This window comes from Ruditapes philippinarum, unplaced genomic scaffold, assembly GCF_026571515.1.
Source record: "Ruditapes philippinarum isolate M1 unplaced genomic scaffold, ASM2657151v2 ctg226_1_1_1_1, whole genome shotgun sequence".
Taxonomy (NCBI): Eukaryota; Metazoa; Mollusca; class Bivalvia; order Venerida; family Veneridae; genus Ruditapes; species Ruditapes philippinarum.
In genome coordinates, this window is record NW_026856455.1 from 162468 (window position 1) to 187837 (window position 25370).

General features: G+C 31.9%; 1 protein-coding gene across 1 annotated transcript; it reads left to right on the forward strand.

The window, feature by feature from the left end:
• Positions 1 to 1160: 1160 nt before the first annotated feature.
• Positions 1161 to 24107, forward strand: LOC132746599 (magnesium transporter NIPA3-like). The gene is made up of 13 exons (XM_060735804.1): positions 1161 to 1468; positions 2723 to 2953; positions 3363 to 3419; positions 3892 to 3982; positions 4244 to 4404; positions 5232 to 5550; positions 6048 to 6084; positions 14447 to 14473; positions 18055 to 18298; positions 20074 to 20130; positions 20725 to 20815; positions 21778 to 21938; positions 23228 to 24107. The coding sequence occupies exons 2-13, from the start codon at positions 2758 to 2760 to the stop codon at positions 23980 to 23982; spliced, it is 2196 nt and encodes a 731-aa protein (XP_060591787.1). The 5' UTR covers positions 1161 to 1468; positions 2723 to 2757; the 3' UTR covers positions 23983 to 24107.
• Positions 24108 to 25370: the final 1263 nt, after the last annotated feature.

The following is a 25370-nucleotide window of genomic DNA, read 5'->3' on the forward strand; positions in this document are numbered from 1 at the left end:
ATTTGTTAGTGAAAAATTTGAAAAGGTACCATAAAATGTCAAATAATTCGTCATAATTCGTCACAATTCGTCATATAAGTAGCAAAATGTAAACAATTAAAAGTAGTATCTTGACTTCCTTACTAATTTACTATAACTGATACTTATTCGATCACTATAACTTTATATACTTTATGTCTGTGGTTTAATTTCCATTTTTTTCTACAATATTGTTTGTTTAATTTTTTTTGCATGTTCATCTTTATGAAAGACTTGTGCACGCGCAATCAATCCCTACTTTACACATAATGTTTATATATTATGTATACATGTCACAATTTTTTTGTTTTGTTTTTGTTTATAATACTATTTTTCAAACGAACTTATAAAAATGACCATGACTAGGTGCCAGTACTTATTATTTGTGTTGAATTGTATCTTTAATTTTCCATCGTCAGAAATTGCGACTGGGTGCTTGAAGTTTGAAAATAATCCTAAACCCCGAGTGGCTTTCTGTATGAAATATACATATAAAATGGAGGTTTCTATAGAATGCATTTTCACATACACAATTTAAAATTCGTGTACAATTTCCCAGATAAATCTGTCTTTAACATATGCACGGATTCGAGAGTGTTTCAATCAGCTTATAGCTTCCAACACAATTGACTAAAATAAATTTGTTTAGACTAGCACATGCACGGAACTGGGCGTCTGTGGTTCACTTTTTACCATTTTTGTTTTGTTTTGTTTCCTATCTATAAATCTATGTAATGTTGATCCGAAAGCGAAAAATATAGGTGTTTCACACAAAGATTTGGTATGTTAACCTTCTAAAGTTTAAGTCACTTTATTTTTCACACTTATCTTTTAAAGTTATGTAGATTGAAATTGCTTATAAGGGGAAAGAAATGAGCTTGATTATCCAACTAAAAGTACTTAATACGATAGATTGCTTCCCTTAGATATACGCATAGTACGGTAACCATGACTCCCGTGTAAATAATGTATAAGGATAAATGTAACAAAAACTACCTAAGTCTTTTTCCTCTAAAAATTCAACTGATGACAAGCTGTTATCAAATGTATATAGAAAACATTTTTTTAAATTTAACTGAAACTACAATTATATTTTGTATCAATTTTTCAATAAGTCTATGATCGATATCTATTGAATGCCGACTAACATTTCAATGCCAAGTCATGTGTGTATATTTTTACATTAGTCTTATTGAATGAACCAGGACTTGCGTGTGTTTATGACTTAATCCGTGCTAATGTTTAAGAAAAGATCTTTAATTCCTCTTTTCCAGTTCCGACACGTTTAGATCTTAAAATATCTTAAAATTCAATACTGTGTCAATGTTTATTTTTACATTGCAGTATAATATGTGGATAGAACGGATGTCTAAAAATGTCTAAATGAATGTAAATTAAGTACCATTTCTTTCCGGAGATTATTACTTATATATTTGAACTGGATTTTAAGGTAACGTACATATTTACATACATAACAGTATTTACATACATTTCAAAATAGTAGGATTCATTTTGAGATACAAATATATATGATTCACGTGCATGACGGTTCGCCCATTATTGCTGTATTGTTTTGCGTGTCTGTCTTTAATTTGTTGAATCAAAACCTATTCTTTCATAGTGTAGGTAGGTCTTTAGTTTTATGGAATAATCAGGTAGCTTTGTTATATATGATATTCATTAACAGTCATTACTAAAATATTATGGATTTTGTTCCCGTTTGCTCTCCATTTTCGTTATTGTAACAAGACACGTAGAATCAGTCAACGCGTGACATTTCTGCCTACAGGTAAATGTTTAACTTATCGTGTCATGTAATCGTACGCACCGATCTATACTTCCCTATGTCAGACCCAGGTCGATATCCGATCATTAATTATTGATCAGATATAATTAGTATCCGGTACCCCCTTAACCAAACAAATATTGATTGTACCACCGTATTTTGTTTTATAGACTAAATACTGCGCTTTGATATCTCTAATATATTGAAATTAGGGACGTACGTGGCCGAGTGGATTCAAACCACTTGTCTCTCACCCATGTAGGTTCGAGCCGCGCAATTGTCTTCGGATTCTTTCATGAGAGAAAGCTATCTAGCTAGCTTACGGAACGTCGGTGGTTCTACTCAGGTGCTCGTTTGTGTCTGAAAAAAAATCACAGACGGTCACCTGAAGTCTTTCTCCACCAGTTAGGCTGGAAAGTCGCTATATGACTTGTACTGTGTTGGTGCTACGTAAAACATAACCAGAAATATATCGTATTTATTGTAATTTCGTGTGTTATGTTATTAATTGTATTATCACTACAGTTATTAAGAAGTTGTAACATTTTAAAGGTTAAATAACCGGATATGCCAAATTATCTTAAATTAATATGTTTGTATTAACCGAGTAAAAATAACAACATTTGTATACCCAATGAAAACAAATTGTGCTGACAGGGAATTGAATACACACCTGTCAATCAGATTAGAATAGTTAAGACTTTCAGGGTAATCGTTTTGTACAATAACTAACCGTTTAAATCGATCGGACGACCCTAATTTATATTATTGAAGTTTGAAAACATCTACTATCAGGAACGGAATAATTTCACCATGTTATATTAAATTAAATTTAGTTTAACGACCAGTTTTATCTTTTTGATGTTTGTTACAACTGTTTTCGGAAAATTGGAAATCATTTACCTTTACCTTTTTCAGAGATAATATGTGCTATCTAATTTGACTACAAAAATATGGCGAATTCGACCTCCGCTACAACCACGAATATAACTACACCACTTTACTACACAGAATCACCTGAGCAACAGCAAACAGATTTCTGGATCGGTCTTGGTCTTGCGGTCGGTTCGAGTTTCTTTATTGGCACGAGTTTTATTCTACAGAAGCTCGGACTTCGTGCATCGGCCGCTAAGCAGGGTGTTGGTGCAGGTAAGATCGTTTTTTCTACACTATATATTTTCTGCCGAAGTTAGGCTTTTTCTAATTTAGTGGACAATAAAACAATAATAGAAATAAGGTAGCAGTATACGCATCGTATTTAAACGGTCTGGCACTGGCACGTCTGGCACTGGAGGCAAGTAAATACTTAAAGTTTGAATCCTAAGCTAGCGTTCACGATAAGACATATTGTAAGCAGACTCGGTAGCGATTTTTTTTATAAATATACCTACTACTGATTGTTTACTTGTAAATTAAAGTAAATAAGGTTTGACCTCATTTTCTGGAGTTTTTTATGATTCAATTATCCTTGATACTAGTAACGACAGCTTTGGAATGTAGACATAACTTTATAATGTATATGTGTCAATTTATCTAATTAGCTTAATTAATATGACAGGTGAAGGAGGTCACAAATATTTGCTGCAATGGAAATGGTGGTTAGGGATGTTGTTGAGTAAGTAAAACATACCATGGAATTATTTATAATACTTACTTAAGTAGTTTTTTCCACGATCTGTTATATCTACTGCAAGATCTAAATACATGTATATGTTACATTAATTGTTCTTAGTTGACCGGATAGAAGGACCATCATTGGCCTTCACCCTCTTGTCAATTTATTATGTAGTTTTGATTTCCATTAGAGACGTCGACATTCTATCTTGTGAGGCAGCTTCGAAATGTTATTGGTTCTTTCCGTTCATCAGCCCGAGTCTGAAATATATCACAGACGGAGTATCTGCAAACTAAATTTGAAAGATTAGGAAAGGTCATTTTAATTAATTCAGAATAACATTTTTGTTTATAAGGAAACCTTTCGCTTTTATGTAAAACACTATCATTATAGATGTTTTTAGCAATAATCACAAATAGCATTGTCATAGAAAAGTGTATTATAAATGGGTTTTACGTCCTCTACTTTACAGTGGCTCTCGGGGAAGGATGCAATTTTGCGGCATTTATTTTTGCCCCGGCAACACTCATCACGCCGCTTGGTGCGCTTAGTGTCATATTCAGGTAAGTAAAATGTGCATGATTGAACTGCATAAGTATATCAACCTTTTTTTCTATGATATGTTTAAAATATCATAAGTAACGCATGGTAAATTCCTTGTAAATTGGCTTTCAATCACAAGTTATTATTTGCAAAATGGAAGTTGTTAGAGAAACATCTTTTTTTTCTAGAATATTTTAAAGATAACTTAATTTTAATACAGTAAATAGCGTATTATTTTGCCACACTCTCTGATAAGGCATGTTTTTTTTTATCTCATCTAGTGCTGTTTTAGCGTCCTATTTTCTCGACGAAGGTCTCAATCTGCTAGGTAAACTGGGGTGTGTCTTGTGTGTCCTGGGGTCGACCACGGTGGTGCTTCACTCCCCCAAGTCAGCGGAGATTCAAAACATGCATGAACTTTTAGAGAAACTTAAAGAACCAGGTAATGTTGTTACTTTTCATACTACTTTAAATGGTAACAAATATGGCTTCATTCTAAAGTCAAATAATAGCGTTCTTAGTTGCATTAGTCATTCCCTTATTTTTGTATTTTTTATTTATTTATTTTTTGTTGTTGTATTTTTTTTCTTTTTGTATGAAAACAATCTGGCAAGGAGGGTAAACTATGTGAATTGTTTTCAAGAATTATGTTCTTTACCGAATTGATTTTTTGCACGTATTTAAGCAAAAGTTAAATTAGGTCTTACCACAAAGCATTTATGATAATATTTCAAAAGGAGAGGTGGCGTAAGTGTTTAAGTCACAGCCTCTTGACCCAGAGACTGTAAGTTTGGGTGCTGCTGGGACAACGACCGTATTTTACGACTAAGTTTTCTCATACTAGTATACCTACTGGAGAATAATGATTTCAAAAGTTTCTTGAAAGTTTTCTTCACAGTTGACCAAACATGTTTTATGTAATCGAAAACGTTAGTTTAAAGGCACATTAAATTATGCCTCAGGAATGACTATTTTTTCCTTCTTTAAACAGGCAAACTAGAGTTTTGTAACATTAAAACAATAGTTGTGAAATATTTTGTCATAAGAGGAGCAAAGTGTTAAAATTTTGACTTCCATACAAAATACTTAATTTCTATATAGCTTTTGAGAAATAAAAATAAATGCATTTCTGGGACATAATCTCTACAAGGCATTATTACATGTGGTTATTTTCTTGTACACATGGCGATTGCTTTATTTTACAACCTTCAAAGCATTGTTAATTTATTTTTCTCTCTTATATTTCAGGGATCTTGGTACTAATTGGAGTTTTCATCTTGGCAGCAGCTCTTGCTATAATATTTCTTGCTCCAAAGTACGGCAGGTCAAACGTTGTCGTGTACGTTTTTATTTGCTCAACGTTAGGCGCGTTAACGGTGATGGGTTGTAAGGGATTAGGCGTTGCGTTAAAGGAAACGTTCGCCGGCCGTAACGAATTCACAAACTGGCTGACGTACGTTATGATCGGAGTAGCTGGTGTAAATATTGTCTTTCAGATAAATTTTCTTAACAAAGCATTAGACAATTTCAATACAGCCGTCGTGACGCCAACGTATTACGTCATGTTTACGTCATGTGTGACGATAATGTCGTTAGTATTGTACAAAGAATTTGCCCAGTTGACCATTGAAGATATTATAGGTGATATATGTGGCTTTCTAACGATTGTAAGCGGTATTTTTATGCTTAATGCGTTTAAAAACATGGACGTGACATTAAGGAATTTACCGTCACCGAAAGTGAAAAACGAAAAGACAATTGATGTGAATGAAGGAACGCGCATGTCCGCGGTTGCTAGGGATACAAATTATGTTCTTAATCTTAACGAAAACGATAGTGAATGTGACTCAGAGCCGCAAGCCGAGGCGGAACCGTTGCTGGACAAAGGGTACTATATCAATCCAGCGTTTGAGGACAGCCAAACAGATCTACACGCAGAATTTATAAATTTACAAAAGAAGAATGGGCACGTTAAACATTTGTCAGTAACAGAAGTCAAATACATTGAAAATGAAGTGACTCATTTTTGAAGAATATATGACCTAGTATAAAGAAAAAACTGAGAGAAAAAATTGTTTGCGTGAGCTATTTGCTCATTGTCTATTTATTTTATTTTATTATTGTCTTAAGCATAATGCTAAGCCTGGATATTACATTGTTTAATTAAATGAATCATTAGCAGTCATACATACATGTAATACCAAAATTAACAAAATATTCTAGGAAACCTAGTGCTTTTCATTAGTTTTCATTCATTCCGGGATTTCTAGAGTTTTTATTGTATAATGAAGGTGTATGCCTTTAAAGCGAACTGTATATTTAGATTTAAAAATGACATGATAGAAAATTACATTGTGTGTGTACAAATAATGAAAGTTTTTAACTATAGTACGTGATATGGATTCTAAACTCCCGTAGCAGGAGACATTATTTTGTGAGTAATTACATGACTTACATCGAATGTCTATTTATAGAGCTGTTATTCGTACATGTACTTACTATTTTTATACTTTTACACGACTCGACATTTTTTTTAATTTCAAAGATTTGGATAATGGCATAAGTTTTAACTGTTAGAAATACATGCTATTTATATTGATAAAATATGTTCATGACATGATTTGTTAATAAAAAAATTATTAAAAAAATTGTGCTTTACTGAATTTCTCACCACATATGCTATAATTTCATTTCAATGTTGGTCACGAAATGGTTAAGCGACTAATGGAAAGTTGTTCTTTGAAGACACCTGTCGAACGTAAATATACTTTTAAAAGACACTTTCATAATGACAAACCAAAATTAAATATTGTCAATGATATTTTTTTAAGTTAAGGGTGCGGATATTCATATTTTATAATAAATAAAACTATATTTGCTTTCCATTCAATTCCATTATGGAGCGATTTCCGAAATAAGAAAAGAATTCACTTGATCCAAGTAAGGCTTGAATCCATATTCTACTGAGTTCAGTTGCAACCACCTTTTACCATTAGACAGTTTTCAGTGGTGGCAATCAACCACTTTACCAGTGCTGATAACTAAATGTTGTACCACAAAAGAAAGGGCGTGCTATAAAAAATTGAAACTGCTTAATGTTGAAACCTCATACAGCATCAAATATGCGATTGATTTGTGTTGCAAAGTCAAAACATCTTAATTAATGCAAAAGAAAAAAACAACAACGAAAACAATAAAAAAACAAGAACCGGTTGTCCCCGAATAAGTTTTGGACACAGAAAAGTATACCTCTTGTAGTTTCAGAATTACATCCTGGACAAAGTTCAAAGTGCAATTATTCCAAAATAAGTTATGATTCTTTTGCACTGCACTTCTACCCAATGAGATCTATCTACCAATAAAGTGTCTTGTTCATATCTCTTATACTTTCAGAGCTATGTCCTGGACAATATTTAAAGAGTAAAAATGAACAAAGGGCAATAACTCCAAAATTAAGCAAGACAGAGTTACGGTTCGTTTGCACTGCACTTCTACACAATAGGACCTATCTACCTACAAAGTTTCATGTTGATACCTCTTATGGTTTCAGAGCTAAGTCCGGGAAAAAAACAAAATGAAAAAATGAACAAAGGGCAATAACTCCAAAATTAAGCAAGGCAGGTTATGGTTCTTTTGCACTGCACTTTTACCCAATGAGATCGAACTACCTAAAAAAAATCATGTTGTTATCTCTTATAGTATCAGAGTTATGTCCCGGACAAAGTTCAAAGTATAAAAATGAACAAAGGCCAATAACTCCAAAATAAGGCAAGCCAGAGTTATGGGGTTTTTTTTGCATTTTTTCTTCCCAAATGAGATATATCTACCTAGAAAAATTCACGTTGACATCTCTTATGGTTTTAGAGTTATGTCCCGGACAAAGTTCAAAGTGCAAAAATAAAGAAAGGGAACTAACTCGAAAATTAGATAAGGTACAGTTGTTGTTCTTTTGCACTGCACTTCTACCTTATGAGATTTATCTACCTACAAAGTTTTATGCTGATATCTCTTATAGTATCCGAGTTATGTCCCGGACAATGTTTAAAGTGTAAAAATAAACAAAGGACAATAACGCGAAAATTAGGCAAGACAGAGTTACGGTTATTGTGCACCGCACTTCTACCCAATGAGATCAATCTACAAACAAAGTTTCATGTTGATAGCTCTTATAGTTTCAGAGTTATATCCCGGACAAGAAAGCGTACGAACGGACAGAAGCGACGACTATGTATGCTCACCCTTCGGAGAGCATAATCATACCTCTAATAAGACGAGGAAAGGTCATTTTGTAAGAAAACAAATAGTCAATAATGGAAACCTTAAAGTACAATGTACGACCAAAACACCTAAATTGAAAATATTGCAGGCTCGATTTGATTGAGCCTGTTCATGGTTAATAGTCAGAAAGGACGCTACCGTTCACCCAACCCCAGCACCGGCTTAAACAGAATTCAACATTTTAACGTAAAACTCGTGGACATTTGATCGTCTGTCTACCATACCACCTTCACCTTGCAGAAAATAACTTTGACTGAACTAATTTTTCATAAGAAAGAATTATTGTATATAAGGCACGGTGCTGGAACTGACACAAGATGTCACGGCGAAATAAGGTGATAAACAATTCTCAATATGGAATAATAAAGACTATAAATAATTTTTCGGGGTTAATGTTCCATTTGATGTAGGTCTACACTGAAATGTGTTGCAATGTTGTTCACTAAAATCGGGCAAGGAATAGCAAAAAAAAATTAGAATAATTGAAATAAAATAAGAATACAATATGATGTTTAATTCATTTCTGTGTATATTGCTAAATAATCTTTTGTTTATCTTTCTGTTATAAGTGCCCAGTTGATCTATGTAAGAAATCAAATTTTATTGTTTTTAGTCTTTTGGGCCTCAGTGGAGTTCCTTTAACCCATTACGCGATATACACGCCTTTTAACGCCTTTTTCACCCCCACCCTTTCTTGTTGTCTCAAATGGTGAAAAAATGCCTTATTTAGGCCTCCAACACTTGTTTTTGTTTGAGAAATGTTGTTAAAAAAAGTTACCTTTTTTTCGGCGCGGCCCCCAAATCAAAAGATACATCAGGGGGTTGCGGATGTGCCCCCTTCTGATTGGGGGGTTTGAAGGGGGCGGCAACCTCATCGCCAAGAAAATTTTGGACTTGTGAGAGGCTAAAAATGACCCCAGATCGATCTTAAGGTAACGTGTAACCAACGCTGAAAAGCATTTGACTCTATCTCAATCCATTGAGAAGTTGCAGCACTTTGAAATCAATTTTGATGGAAAATATCAACGCAAAATAGTGATTTTTGGCAATTTTGAGATGTCCCCTCGTTGCCATGGTAACAGATAATTGCAAAGGCAATGGTCCAGTAATGATTTGTGCCAAGTTTGATTAGTATTGAAGCAGTTTTTATAGTTTTATAGCAATTTGAACTTGTAACGGGAGACTTTTCAATGAATGCCATTTTTCACAAAATGCTCATGAAGTAATGGGTTAAGAGATTATTCTCTGCAAGGATAAATCAGCAATTTTCCCCTTAAACTGTATCATTGGTAATAGAGTAAAAAACGTATACTGTCTATTGAAAGGCATATTGAGGTAAAACGTAATAAAAACGTGACAAAGAAACGTTGATATTGTTCACACGTTGAAAATTGCTCTATTCAAATTTGACGAACGAATAATTTTTAACGAGAGGGTGTTGTAAATAATAAAAGATTAATTGCCACAGACATTTGGGTAAACAGTATTTGCATTCGTCCTGGCAAAGTGGCTATTCCCTTCACTTCGTTTTGTTATGCGTTGTAGCTTCTTTTCAGTTGTAACATTTCGTTAGTTTTCAATTTTTTTATCACTAAATAAGAACTATTGGCTGAACTGAATTAAATAAATTTTATTATACATGTGCATATGTATTGTTAACATTAATGGGTGCTCTTTAATTCTGGTACAGGTTTTCGACTGTGCCTTTAGATAAATGAATAAAACGCATGGGCACAGCGATCTGAACATTAAACATGTATTCTATTTCTTCTGGAAATACGTAACGTCTCCAAGATTTCATGCATTCTCGATATAATAATAGTTTCCATATTACATTGTATGTTACACAATTCTGATATTGCAAAAAAAGAAAGAAAAGAATGAAAGTCCTTCAAATTACATGAATTTATTCACCAAATAAACAAATGAATCTCTTTTCAACGAAAATCTTCATTTTATTTTATTATAGAAATTGCACAGTTCACAGAATGGATAAACTGTATTTATTTGTAAATGCAAAAATGTTGATTGAATTACATGTAAAAAATACAGATATAATAAAATGTCCAAACCGATGTTAAAGCTATTCAAACGGGCATAAACAGCGATAAAATCTGCCGAAAAGATTATTTTTGGATTATTAATCAGCCTTAAGGAGAAAAAGCGTAACCGTTATATATGGCTTTATGTTGTTATATAACGTTAAATAATATGTTTGCTGCAAGACTCGTCTTGTTGATAATTTCCAAATTCTTTTCGTTGATTAAGCCTTTTTAGATCGCACAAAAGGTCGCTATGACAGCGCTTACACGATTACCTACCTTTACCTGTATAATTCTAAAAATAGATTGTCAAACAAAGCGATACGCCAGGTGCGAAACTAATACGAATATTTCAAAACATACTGGCTTTGTATGACACTGTATATCGATTTTAAGTATTCAAACATTCCTATCATGGTTCCCTGCATATGACACCCGTAATGTGGACTATTTACTGACTCTGTGGTGACTGGATATCATAAAGACATTTTCAAATAATGTGTGGGAGATCTTAGTAATTCGTGAAAAATATTGTTAGTTTAAATATTTCAACTTAATTATAGTACCGAAAGGTAAAAATGTCCTAGTTGTAATTCGATTCCGATTTAAAATAGGACGATTTTATTCCGATTGAAAATAATATATAATCACTACTTGGACTTAACTGTGAATTTATTAATAACCGCTATTCAGCGTGGATTTTATGTTGAATAAGAAAAAGAAAGAAAAACTACTGAAGTTTATTAAACGATAACATTTTTTTCTTTGAAAGTACACAAAGTGACATTTCATGGATTTATGATTTTGATTTATAACAATAAATGTGTACTTTAAACTGCTGCAGGTGAGATATAAATTATTTGTTATCGTAAACCATCTTTTACATTACAGACTCGTATAATTATGTAGTTCAAAATCAAACAAAGGAAATACTAGTTAGTATGTAATAATACATAAAATGTTATAAGGTATTTTTGTATAGTTTTAGATTTTAATAGATAGTTAAGACAATTTGGTAAATGTACAGTATACTTAAATGTACAGTATACTTAAATGTACAGTACATTTATGTCTCAATGTATTTAATGCATAACCATACATCATGTATGTATTAATACTTATCAGTGTACGAATTCCATCACATTTAAACTATTAGAGTTGGTATTTTTGTTTTTCAATCAAGTGGTGTCTGTGATATTATAAGGGAAGTGCACGATGCCAGAAATAGAGTGATTGCTACAAGAAACAAACCTTTTTTGCTGCTACATGGTAGCATATTGTTGTTACCATGTTAAACAGAACGTTGGTCAAGACCAGTATACCTTCAGCAATCTTATTAAAGGCTCATTATACCCCAGAAAAGCTATCAATTTCATTTCTCAAAAGATTTATTTTTGGTATCCTATCACAGTTTCCGAAAAAAATATTGGTTTACCAAATTTTGCTACTTTTGTTAACTTTGCAATTGGTATAATTATAGTGAATTAGTATTTTGCACGGAAGTCAAAATACTACTTCGTTTACATTTTGCTACCTTTGCGACACATTACATTACTGCACATTCAGCCATACTTTCTTCAGTTGTTAAACATCTTAAATGCTCTCTTCATTTATTAAAGCATTATTGAACAAATGTTTGACATTCCTTAAGAGTTAAAAAAAATGTATATGAATATCTGAGGCATAATGTGCCTTTTGTAAAGTTACACTCAATCAAGTTATCGTCATCAAAATTTGAAATTGAGGTGCTTAAATTGTGTATAGTAAGTAGTCAGTACCTGACCATACAAATTGAAACAGATTAACGTTTATTCTCGGGCGATTATGACAGTAATTATAAATGTCACATAAAATGACCTCAGACTTCATTGCATAATTATACGGTTCTTTTTCAAATAGCCTGCCTACATTAAAGCACGTGCAATCCATATATAATTCAAGGTTGCACGTTAGTATCAAGAGTTATTAGATCCCTAAATTCAATATTGCATTTCCATCCATTACAATCATGCAAATTTGATCAGTTACTTTGGCTGACTTCCAATGGATTTAAGTACCAATTCCATACCCGTTTGTTCTAATTACTCAAGCCTGACTTTTATGAATAACTAATAACGTTAGTTTGAAAGGAATATTTTATCTCGCTTCGGTGAACATATACCCAAATGTAATGTAAATATTGAAATAGTACACCCACCATTGATAAGTATACTACACATGCATAGTGTGACTTTTTACTGAAAAATGTCTTTTAAAAAGAAACCTTCCCATTGAGGATAGGTAAAATGATTTTTCACGAAATAAGGGCAATCGCAAGGAATTTGTATTCCTTACAGAATGTTTATAGCCCGTAAGGCCATTATTATGCAACAGGCCGATTATAAGATGACTTAACGAGATTATAGGTCAAATGTAAATACCTTTTCATTTATACGATTTTTTCTCTCTCACTTACTTGATATCCAAAAAGTCATCAGTGCGTTTAAATTAGCCGATGGTATGAAAAATTGATAAGTAAATATATTAACATAAAAATAAACCTTACATGTATGTACCTGCTTTTTTTAAACAAATAAGTTTTGGTTTGTGAATCAGTTCAAGACGATATCTAACACGATGTATTAGAATAAATGTTATTTGAGCCAATTTACATGAAAAGTTTTACATCGGCAAAAATCTTTTTACATAGCATTAGATAAATATCTAATGTAAACCTAAAATATCTTAACACGCATGTTCAATTAAGAGTATGATAACACGATATGATAACAAGAAACTTACTTCCCTGTTTCTTTAAATATTTTATCAAGCTAAAGATACACGCTGGCCATCCTTAAATACAATGGTTAATCACCGATTAACTTGTGATAAATTTACATGTGTAACGAATGAGTCAGGTCGGGATAACCAAATGTAAATACTCCACATACATGTACATCACAAATCTACAAACATTATCATTTATAATGTGCTAAGTATATAAAATATTTGACGGTGAGCCTCGGTGACCGTGGGATGTATAAATGCGAGGATAGGCTAATTTGTCAATGTAGATCATTTTAATATATAGGATCAAATAACGGCCATCAGGTATATGTTGATATAAATGTATAACAGAAACTAGCTGTTATAATGAAATCTCCCCCCAGCAATAAAACACTGTGTAACCCAGTTCCTTCCTCAACAAGTTAAACACTACGTAGCCCCTCCGCCCCAACACCCCTGTCCTAGCACCCGGCCCAGTCTCCCAATCGTGAAGCGGCGCGTTTGTTTCAGGCATGATATTTATTTATTTTCCGATTTTGGAAATTAGAAACAAAAATAACTTAGAAATCTCTCCGTTTGACATTGAAGAATGACACGTTTTATTGTTACCGCATTTTTCATGAAAAGATATTTACATGTATTTTCAGAACATTTCTGTCGCATTTTCCCTTGTTTTTCCCGAAATAACAATGCAAAATTAGGGACTGTATCATAACGTTTTGCAAAAATGATAAAATCCAATACTTTTGTGTTCAAAATGCCTCTTTTTTTTCTTGAAATTTCGGTTTTCAAGGGAGAAGGTCGGTGTTTATACTGTAAACGGCATGACTTCATTTGCTGTTTCCGTATGATATATGTAACCAACCTAATGAGTAAGACACACCAATGAATCATATAAACAATACTATTTTAGTCCCGTATCTAGTTTTTATTTCTATCATTAGCTCATAATTTAGAATCATGCGCCAGGTACCATACTTTTAACAAATATTGTAAGGTATATAAAACTACAATGTGGTGTAATCAAGATATAAAAGTGAGAAAGAAATCAAGATCGATGTCAAACATAGAGATGACATACATTTGTATTTTGAATTTACTCAGTGTGACGCGTTAATATGAAGTATCTTGTGAAAATGATAATTTATTACAATACATAGGCAGTTTGTAAAAAAATAAATGTTAAAATATTTTAGATATACGTGCTTGAACGCTCCTTTTGTAACACCCACATTGGCATGTATTTATGATATTTGTATATGTATTTGATATAAGATTATTTTCAACTGTAACCTGGCACTTTTAACCTTGTACTTGAAGCTTTGTCTAAGCAACACGGTTTATATTTGGAAATGAAAGAGCCGATCAGTTTTGAAATAATCAAAGTTCAAAATCAAGGTTTCCAATACTGTTACGCCAGTATTTGTTTACTGACGGTACACCGTAACAAACCTTACATTGCATATATAGACACAAGTAACTCGGGTAACGGGATACATTTCGTAACGCTATCGATTGTAACTCCTGCATGATGTGTCCCGATATCTAATATTGATTCAGGTACCCCATGAACTTTAAGAGCTTCCAGGCAAGACCTTCGAATCAATAAGAGTGTTTGTCTTTGGTTTTGTAATGACTGCTGTTGATTTGGTAACAGACAACATGGTTTTTAACTCACGGCCCGTCACAATTTCGGGAACATGACTTTTTTACCCTCTGAATTGGAAACAATTTAGACAAAATTGAGACTCGCCGAACTGTTTAAAATATTCAAATTTACCAAATTAGCCAAAAAAAATATTTGATCGTTCAAATCCTTTTATTAGATTTCACGTTTTGAAATTATGGGTGAAAACAAAATACAATTTGCTGTAATACAGTGCATTTAAAACGTCACAAAATGACCATAAAATCATTTTGTTTTAATTTTCTTGTCTTTAAATTGGGAATTCTTTCCTTGAAATTGATCAAAACAACTCATATCACACTTTTTGGATACGGAACATGACCCATTATTGGTCATCAAAATTAGCCTACAAACTTAATATATTTAGTTATAATATCTTATGAAAGTAGGAAACGTATATCAAACAATGCTAGGTGTATGATACGAGCGTATTTGTTTTAAACCCCCACCATACTAAATATTTAAATAGACTTATGTTCATCGTCCAACCAGTCACCATCTCTGATTATCAATTTAGAAATTAAAAATAAGTACCAACTGAAGGCTGATCTTGACATGCACTAGTCAGATGTGTACAATATGTTGCCACCAGCTGGCTGGCTGAAGAATAAATAATTAAATGGATATAGTACCACAAAGGTCATCAAACTATAGTACATGCACGCATTCAACTCATCCTAGCAAAACGGTAATATAACGAGCAAAAATTTAACTTCGTAAAAGCTTGTTTTTAGAGAATAATCTTTGAATTATTTTTTTACACAAACACAAAATTCAAAATGTCTTTTGTTGACAGATGTGGATACTAAGGTTGGTTAATATCAAGTCACAAAATATCGTATCATATTTTTTATGATGACTCATTGTTTACAACGTGAATATTGAAACAATTTGATTTTAATAAAAAATCAACCTTACTGGCTCGATTAGAAGATCTACATATATTAAATCAACTGAGATTCAACTTGTATTTATGAAACAACAATCCAAAATTAAGGCCAACAACAGATTACTTCTATTCACAATATGGTTAAAGTTTAATATTTTTGGTGTTCGTAATGTCTTTTTTTTTCTGGAGGTACGGTTTAACAGTGAGGAGGTCAATGCATGTACAAAAAAGTATTTTTTTATGATATGATATTGACCCTATTTCGATACCCATATGTGACTTATTTTCTTATACGAGACACTTCACTGCTTTTTAGAAAGAAGTTGCAATGTTCTTGTGGGGATATGTCACTACACTGCTAATATAATTTTAAGCCAGGTAACAGGTAACCGCCGATGTATGATAGTATATGTGACAAAATATTTCTTAACTCTAAACATAAGAATATATACAGACATTAAAACAACCAAACAACAACAGCAACAACAAAATCATGATGTTTGCTAAGAATAAGACTTGATTATACCGTAGAAAAAATCATTTTATTTCCAAGTGAACCAGGAATATAATTTTGATTGTTTTATTGTTATCATTAAGAACGCATGGCTTAATGCCACCCTTTTCTGTACAGAAAACAATCTGATGAAATCAATACAAAGTCTGCAGGCGTTCTTCACAACCTTCCGATACTAGAGTCTTTTCACTTTGTATTATATTTCAAAATCCATAAAATAACGATTTTATTCCATGTCATACATTGTTCAGGAAATGAATTTACTTTGTATGGTACTGTCTTTTATGTATTGTTGTGAAAAGATCACAAGCTCTCCGACCTTGTCATAAAACGATAAAACCAATAGGTGGAGAACTTGACTTTTTGACCACTTTTTAAATTGATTTGGAATTTTAAAGGAATTACTTTCTTTAAATATTGGGTTAACATTCGGTTATCTTGCCATAGCATTACGATGTTCGTCATAAAACACATTAAAGGCCCATTGTGCCTAAGAAAAACTATCAATTTTAGTTCTCAAAATCTTTTTTTTTCTTTGGTATTTTTGTTACAGTTTCCGAAAAGAAAATACTCATATACATAAACAATCTTTTTCTAATTTTACTCTGCCAGCTATTGGTATAATTATAGTGTATAAGTATTTTGTATGAAAGTCAAAATACCACTTTGTTAACATTTTGCTACTTTTAAGACACGTTATTGCCCATTCAATGCTACTTTCTTGTAACATGCTCTCAATTCATTATTAAAACATCATTAAACAAAGGATTGATATTTCTTAAGAACTAAAAAGTATGGATTTCTGAGGCATTTCGCGCCTTTAGAATAAATTATTCTTCTATGACGTGTACGAAACTTCCAATAGCAACCATTGTCTTAATTGAAATATTTAAGTAATGAACAATTATTTGTACCTGACTAATAAATGTCCTTGTTAATAGAAATTGCTAAAATAAAATTGGGGATACTTTTTGAAAGCTCATTATAATATTTTTTTTTGTAATAAGTCGCCACCATATGTTGAACATTATGAATTATGACGCACCTGTAACTTAAGGCCATAATTTGCATGCTAAACATTATATATAGAATTCTATTTTTTGTTCCTCATTAAAATCAATTTAACACCGTGAACATTCTACTTACCCAAATATATAGTATATTTTTCTATGTATACAATGACACACTGACCTAAAAGCACATATACATATAGAATAGGGTATATGTTATCAAAAGAAAATGTTATGTTTTTTGTTTCACACAAAGGTTTCAGTGTATTCGCTCTTTTTATCGTTCTTCCTGTCGCCGTATTTGATAGTCTATATCAAATTATATAACCATTTATAGCGTCTGTTGATATATGATACGAGATTGCAACAATAGGTTATAAAAGTTTAGTATGAACTTACTGTATTACACTTTGGTTCAAGTCCAGGTGAAATTAATATTTTATTTACTAAAAATATGAGCAATGTACTTGTAAATGATGTAAAGGAAAATTAAGATAATACGTGCATGTTTATAACAGTGTGTCTAGTCCTTACTTTACGGCAATATCTAATTAGTAAATCCATCCATTGTTCATGAATTTGTCTCTTTTCCTAACTTGTTTCCTCCAAAGGACTGTAATTGTTTAGCATTAGAAAATGGCACTGGACGAGGACGAGTGGTCTTAGAAATATTGTTTGCGACCAAAACACCAGAAAAAAGATATCTCACACCCTTGTATTAGCACCGGGTACCAAACATGCATCCTGTTCATAACGGAGAAAAACAATTCATGTATATACATTTAGATATCTATAGTTTCAAGCTCTTTCAATCTACATGTATATTATATTAACCCAAATTGGAGAACTCTATTATTCATATACTATCTTTTATATTTCAGACAATAATAAAGATAATCACCAAAGACAACGAAAATGGCGACAAACACAACCATGTCTACACCTCTTACAACAACGCCAATGTTGCCTATAAATACTACAGAAAACATATCAACAACGACATTATGGACTCATATGCCACGAGAAGAAGCCCTTAGAGAATTCTGGATCGGTCTGGCGCTTGCAATAACTTCCGCGTGCTTTACCGGAAGTAGTTTTATATTGAAAAAGAAGGGACTCCTTAATGCCTCTCAAAAGGGCTCACGTGCCGGTAGGTTTGATTAATAAATATTTTGAATTTCAGAGAAGAATTAGATTCATATAGTGCATGCATTTTTATTTGGGACAGACCGCTCTTTTATATGGGACAATCCGCTCCTTTATATGGGACAATCTGCTCTTTTATAAGGGACAGTCCGGTCTTCATTAGTACTTTTATTTCATTTTTGTGTGTGTTTTTGCATCAGTGAAAATTCCGACAAAATGAAAAAAATTGAACTTTTTTTTAAATTTATTTTATTCTCACCGTACTATATATTCTAACATGTTATGTCCCCTGCCAATGTTGTGTACCATAGATGATAAAAAATGATAACAACAAAGGTAATAATGATAAGAAATTATACGATTTTAAACATGATGATGATGATTATAATAATGATGATGTTGATGATGATACCAATGATGATAATGATATAAATAATACAATACTTATCATGATGGTGATGATTATAATGATAATGATGTTGATGATGATGTTGTTGTTGTTGCTGCTGTTGTTGTTGTTGTGGTTGTTGTTGTTGTTGATGATGATGATGATGGTGGTGGTGGTAAAACCAACTACCAGTACTGACATCAACAAAATGATGTGTAGCTCCCTGCTTACTGTCTAACGTGTATTTATATGCCATAGGTTATTTCATGATTAAGTAGGACATTAGATCAAGGCATTTGTCAAACTTGAAATTTCTCTAGATCGAAACTTAAATATTTGAATACATGCTTCAAAGATTTATGTTAAAGCTTTTTGGTCTGAAAAAAGAAGAGAACTGGTTTATATCTATGGGATTTCGGATCAATACGAGAATATTAAATGTTCTAATCTCTATAGATATTATTAAATGAAAATCTCTTGAATATAAATATTGATAAACTATTTGCACTTTATATAACATACCGGTATATAGTGAATAGGTCTTACATTATTCCTGTTTTTTTTGCTACTCAGAACACGAGTCATTCGTGTCTTATACATGTATATCGTTTTTGAGCTACTTTAAAGATATACTATGCTCAAATTAAAATTTTGATATTAGAAAATATTGATAATTGCTACACAGTCTCTTTGTTACTATAAAATAAACATGTTTTGGTTTCATGCAAAGTAGATATGACTGTGATGCTTAAAATTCTACACACTATAGGTGGTCACAATATGAATATATAGTGTCATTAAAAAACCAACAGTTTTCAAAAGGATAAACCAACTTCATTTGACGTTTAATAAGGAACACAGCTTCCCATACATAGATTATTCATTCTTTTATTCACATTAGACATATTTAATAAGAATTTTATAGATTTTTATAGATTTTAGCTTTAAATATTTTACTAATAAATGAGCATAGTATAGCTTTAACTTAGTCGTGTACCGCACCATGCTGCACTTTTTATCAGATACATGTATGTTGACTTCTTTAAAATAATTCCATAAATCTTTAATCACCAACTGAATTATAATTTTTCTATTGTGAGATAAGGGTAGAATAAAATTATCTCGTGGATACAAAGTGACTTACAGTCTTGAAGAAGAGGGTAATTTACCAAAATCTCCTCCACTAAGGGTAAAAAATACCCTAATTTGTGCAGCAGATACCAGAAACCCTTTACATGTATATTTTGTTAATACTAGAATTTGTAAGACCATCTCATTCTCGCAGTTTAATACTTCTCTATAACATTTGTTCTTTGGACTACAAATCTGTTATTAAGTGTATTTGTTCTTTCATTGTAATAATAATTATATATAAATCATAACTTTTACAGGAGACGGAGGTTTCGCTTACCTGAAACAGTTTCTCTGGTGGATGGGAATGATATTAAGTAAGTATACACGTGCATATCGTGCAGCTGTACAAATTGATCATGTACACAATCTGTGTTTTATGGCTGATTAAATTGTTTAAACTCGTGAACAATGAAAGCATACGTTTTCCGGGATATAAAGCATGTTTGAGGAAAAAACAGTGCATATAATTATAAATACGCATAGAGAACAACATATGTTTCTTATTTCCAAAGTTTACTTATAATCTGTTTTACATGCACTTAAGAAAACTTTTTTTTCACTGACAATCTGTCCGCTTTACTCTGTCGTTATAGTAGTAAAAATGTATATCCGGATTTCGAGCCCTAACTACAGCTTATGTTTTATTTTTCTGTGACAATGTATATATACAAAATATATAAAGTCTACCTGTTGATGATATACAGTTGCTAGATGTTCTATATAGAAGATTGATATATTTATTACATGGAAATATATTGTATAATGTCTTTCCTTCCAACATTGGAAGGACTGCAAAAGAAAATCAAACCATTTTGTAAAAAAACATAATTTTGTAATGTAACCTGTAACTATTAACTACTGATGAACACTCGGTATTAGCATGTACGTATGGTCTCTCTCTTTTTCAGTGATTGTTGGTGAGATAATGAACTTTTTAGCATACCTGTTTGCCCCTGCAACTCTAGTCACACCCTTAGGAGCCCTCAGTGTAATAACAAGGTATGTACAAGGTATTCACCAATGAGTATAACTCTTTTTTTAACTTCTTTATTTCTAAGCATATTTAAACATGAAATTGATTAATCTAAAACTTTGTCAGGCAACATTTATAATATCGTTTGTCTTAAAACCTTTCAGCAGCAGTAACAACCTAACAACCTACAACGCAACGCAACCCCCCCCCCCCCCCCCCCCACACACACACATCACACACACAAAATAGAGAAAAACAACAACAAATGATTATAACTTATATATTATTAAAACAAACACAAATGCTTTAACCAGTACAGTTACCTTGTTATTATAGGTACGACATTATTGTAATTGCATTCAAATATCAACTATATTGTTTAAATTGAAATGTACATACGAGTTTATATACAATAGTATATCTAGACCTTTTTTGATATATTACATTTTTATTTAAGATGTATTATAGTTTTACATATAAATAACATGATATGCTTGTAACAGCTTGGAAGACTTCATATATAGAAGTAAACAATACATACTTAGTTTTTACATCTCATATGTAAAGATATCTCATATGTGATTATCCAACTTATCTTACTATCGTATATGCTTTAGTTGTCTTGTACCATTAAATCAATGTTAATCTATCTAAGAGATTGTAAAAAAATGCATTTTAGTGCAACACTTACATGCATGGAAGGCTAGTTAATAAGTGGACGGATTCTTGTATAAGATATTTACGCATCTAAGTAAAAACTAAATTTTAATTAGTCAACATTTGAAAGTCGACGTTTATATCAAAATGTCACATATTTTGTATCCTCAGTGTTAATAATTGTCTTCTTTGTCTGTAACGATTACATGCGACCACTTCCGGTAGAAATTTTGCACGTTTGTCACGTTTCAAGAAAACGGATTATCTTCGTAAGAATAATTAGCACTTGGTAACCAAGATGTTTTCATTTCAATATTATATTTGTTTATAGCGCAATGATGGCGTCCTACTTCTTGAAGGAGAAACTCAACCTGTTAGGCAAACTCGGCTGCATGTTGTGTGTTCTCGGGTCAACCCTCATAGTCGTCCACTCTCCGGTAGAGCAAGAGATTCAAACCATGGAAGACCTGCTAGACCGTCTGCTTGAGCCAGGTTTGTTCGTTTAATATATATGAGCCGCGTCACGGCAAAACCAACATAATGGGTTTGCGACCAGAATGGATCCAGACCAGCCTGCGCATCAGTTTCTCTACTTGTTATACGGTTTGTAAGCGAACAGCATGGGTCCTGATCAGACTGCGCGGATCCATGCTGGTCGCGAACGCATTATGTTGGTTTTGTCATGGCGTGGCTCATATATACATTACATCTAGGAAGACTACGTTTATTTTGCTTTAACCTGATTCTTATAATAAATCAATTAGTAAAGTGGATTGGTCTAAAATGGGCACATTTTCCATAAATATTTCAGATATTGATAAAAACAATATAAATGTATCGTATGGATATTCTTATAAAATACTGCTTGAAAAAAAATGTTGACAAAATTCTTAGTGATTTAGTATGAACATTTATATGATGAATAATAATATTTTGTTCTAGAACCATTATCTGTTATATTATTAGTTATAAAGATTGTTGACAGGTTATATGGCCCTATATAAACGGTTGTTTGTATATATAACCCGAGCCGAAAGGTGAGGGTTATATTGCAAACAACCGTTTATATTCGGCCATTTGACCTGTCAACAATCTTTGTAACGAATTCATAATACTGCAAACTTCCTTTTTCAGAGAAAAAAGTGAGAATTCTTTATAAATTGACTACAGCCGTGTATATAAAACTATATAAACGTCATGATTATCCAATGAAAAGTGACGTTACAAACGTGCAGTATTATAAAATGTGTAATATTGTCATGTATCTCACACTTACCAATAATATACATATATATATATATATATATATATATATATATATATATATATATATATATATATATATATATATATATATATATTATATTATATATATATATATATATATATATATATAATATATATATATATAATGATTCTTTCGTGATTTGTTGTTATGTTTTTATATTAAATACTATCTATGTGATTATTTATTATATTATAAACCTTCCATTGTAGACCATTATTCTATTAAGGTGTTTAAAAGCTTACCTCAGATATTCTTAATATTAATTAACTTATTGAATGAAGAAGTATTTATTTGAAGGTGTGGACACTAGGTCCACTAGGTTATTATTTGTATGTTCGTCTCGGAAAATTTATTCTTATTACAATTAGTTCATACTCGTCTTTCGTAAAAATGTTAGCATTATTTGTACCATAAATGATCAATTTGGATTTATGTAGATTTAATATATATTTCATTTAATTTTATAGTCAATTTTTGCGTTTTTTATTTTCAGGAATTATTATTCTGTCCGTAGCACTCATTGCTATAGCTTTAGTGTCAGTTATTTTCCTTGCTCCAAAATACGGACAAAAGAATGTGCTTGTGTACGTCACAGTATGCTCGACCCTCGGGTCGTTCACGGTCATGGGGGCCAAGGGCTTTGGTGTTGCCATTAAGGAGACCATAAATGGAAGAAACGAGTTCACAAACTTTCTAACCTATGTTATGGCGGGAATTGTGATTGCTTGTAGCTTAGTTGAGCTTGTTTACCTCAACAAGTCTCTTGACACTTTTAACACAGCGATAGTCACGCCCACTTATTACGTATTATTTACGTCATGCGCTGTGATGTTCTCTTTGGTCATGTTCAAAGAATTCGGAACTATGAGCACAGAAGACATTATTGGAGCAATCATAGGCTTTATGGTTATATGTTGTGGAATATTTCTCTTAAATGCGTTTAAAAACATGGATGTTTCCCTGAGAAACCTTCCAAAAGCGCACAAGAGGACGACATCTCACAGCTCACAAAATGGTGACGTCATGACATCTGTATCCCATGACGACCACCATCTTCTCGAGGACAACGAGAATCACAGCCATGACGAGGAAAATCCACTAGATGACCGTTCTATAGTGTTTGCTGATGATCCAAAACTGTACGATCATGAACCGAAAACTTACCAAGATGACATTAAATTGACAACAGATTCAAACAGTAACATATCAAATAGTAATTTAAATACTAGTCTAGTTTTAGATGATTAAGTCAAATTATAAACCTTTACTCATTCAAGGAAAACTATTTTATGTCTTTAATTCTATATTCCATATTTTATTATTATTGTTGTTGTTATTTTAAACTTTCATTGAGTTCCTTTTATAGAAATTTCTATTTATCACCTTTTTATGTTTTCTTTATTTGATATATTTCTTTTAGGCATATACACAAGGGGGAGTAACTCAATGTTTTGTTAAAGGAGTGTACTAACATACAAATTGTATTCATATATTTACACCTCAAAGAAACAGAAAAAAGTAGTTACTGAATAGTTTTACAAGATTTTTTATTCGGAAATAGTATCATTTTGTTAATACTAATTATCTACAAGAATATGTGCTACATCCACATTAATTTATATTACATCTGTCAACTTGAAAATTTGACGTATTATGTTATACATGTAAAAATGTTTTATGCCACTACCTTTTCTGAAAATGATTTTCCATCATGTAACAAATACGTTTCGTCATTTCCGTTCCGAAATATAGAAAGGGCAAGCTCATCTTGAAAGAATGTTAAACTTAGAAATTGAAAACATGTTTTGTAAGTTACCACAGGTGTGCTTACCTTCATTGTTTATGAATTTTTTATAATGTATGCATAATATTAATGATCCATTATAATTCCAAAAGCGTCCAAATGATTAAACGCTTGTTTTCAGTCAATCCCTTTATATGATCATGATGCTCTAAAAATAGAATGTTGATATTATGCTGACATAATGTTGATATTTTTTATCGTTTGTCAATCGATCTCATTTTATTGAAAAGATTGCATTTATTTGTATATATTTATTGTAATGAATTCCAAAAGTTTATATTCACAAAAAGATTTCATATATGTTTTATTTGTGATTGTATATTTATGTTTTCATAATATTGGAGTTACTGTATTCAAAGCATTGTTGGTAAATTATTTAGATCTATACTTTTCAAGAGTATTTTCTTTCTTTTGTAATAAAACATGAATTCCATACACGATATTGTCCATATAGCATTTTGTGCGGCAAAACATAGAACTTAATATTGCTTCATAGGCAAGCCAAACAACCTTCTGGCTTATTGTTTGAGCCATTTATGTGAAGATACAATATTTGATTACTTTATAGCATAATGCCTCATACATTAGTTGCTTTCAAAGGGAAAATTTATTTATCTTCAATTGATTTTCCATGGAATTCAAGTCGTGAAATCCTTTTAAGTAATCTCCCCCAAAATACTGAATGTTAAATATTTTCAGATAAGTTTCTCTCCCATAAAATCATTTAATTTTACAATATTCCCATAAATATTGTATTATTCATAGTAGTCATTTGAAATGTGTGAATTAAATGTCGATTTAAAATAGTTGCTATGAATTCGTAACACGTTTT

Bases quoted from the DNA above. Each gene is read 5' to 3' on its own strand.
- LOC132746599 (XM_060735804.1), top strand. From the start codon at position 2,758: ATGGCGAATTCGACCTCCGCTACAACCACGAATATAACTACACCACTT. The intron at 5,551-6,047 runs GTCGTTAGTATT...TGTTTGCGTGAG, and splicing joins ACGTCATGTGTGACGATAAT to CTATTTGCTCATTGTCTATT. The intron at 18,299-20,073 runs GTAGGTTTGATT...TAACTTTTACAG, and splicing joins TCAAAAGGGCTCACGTGCCG to GAGACGGAGGTTTCGCTTAC.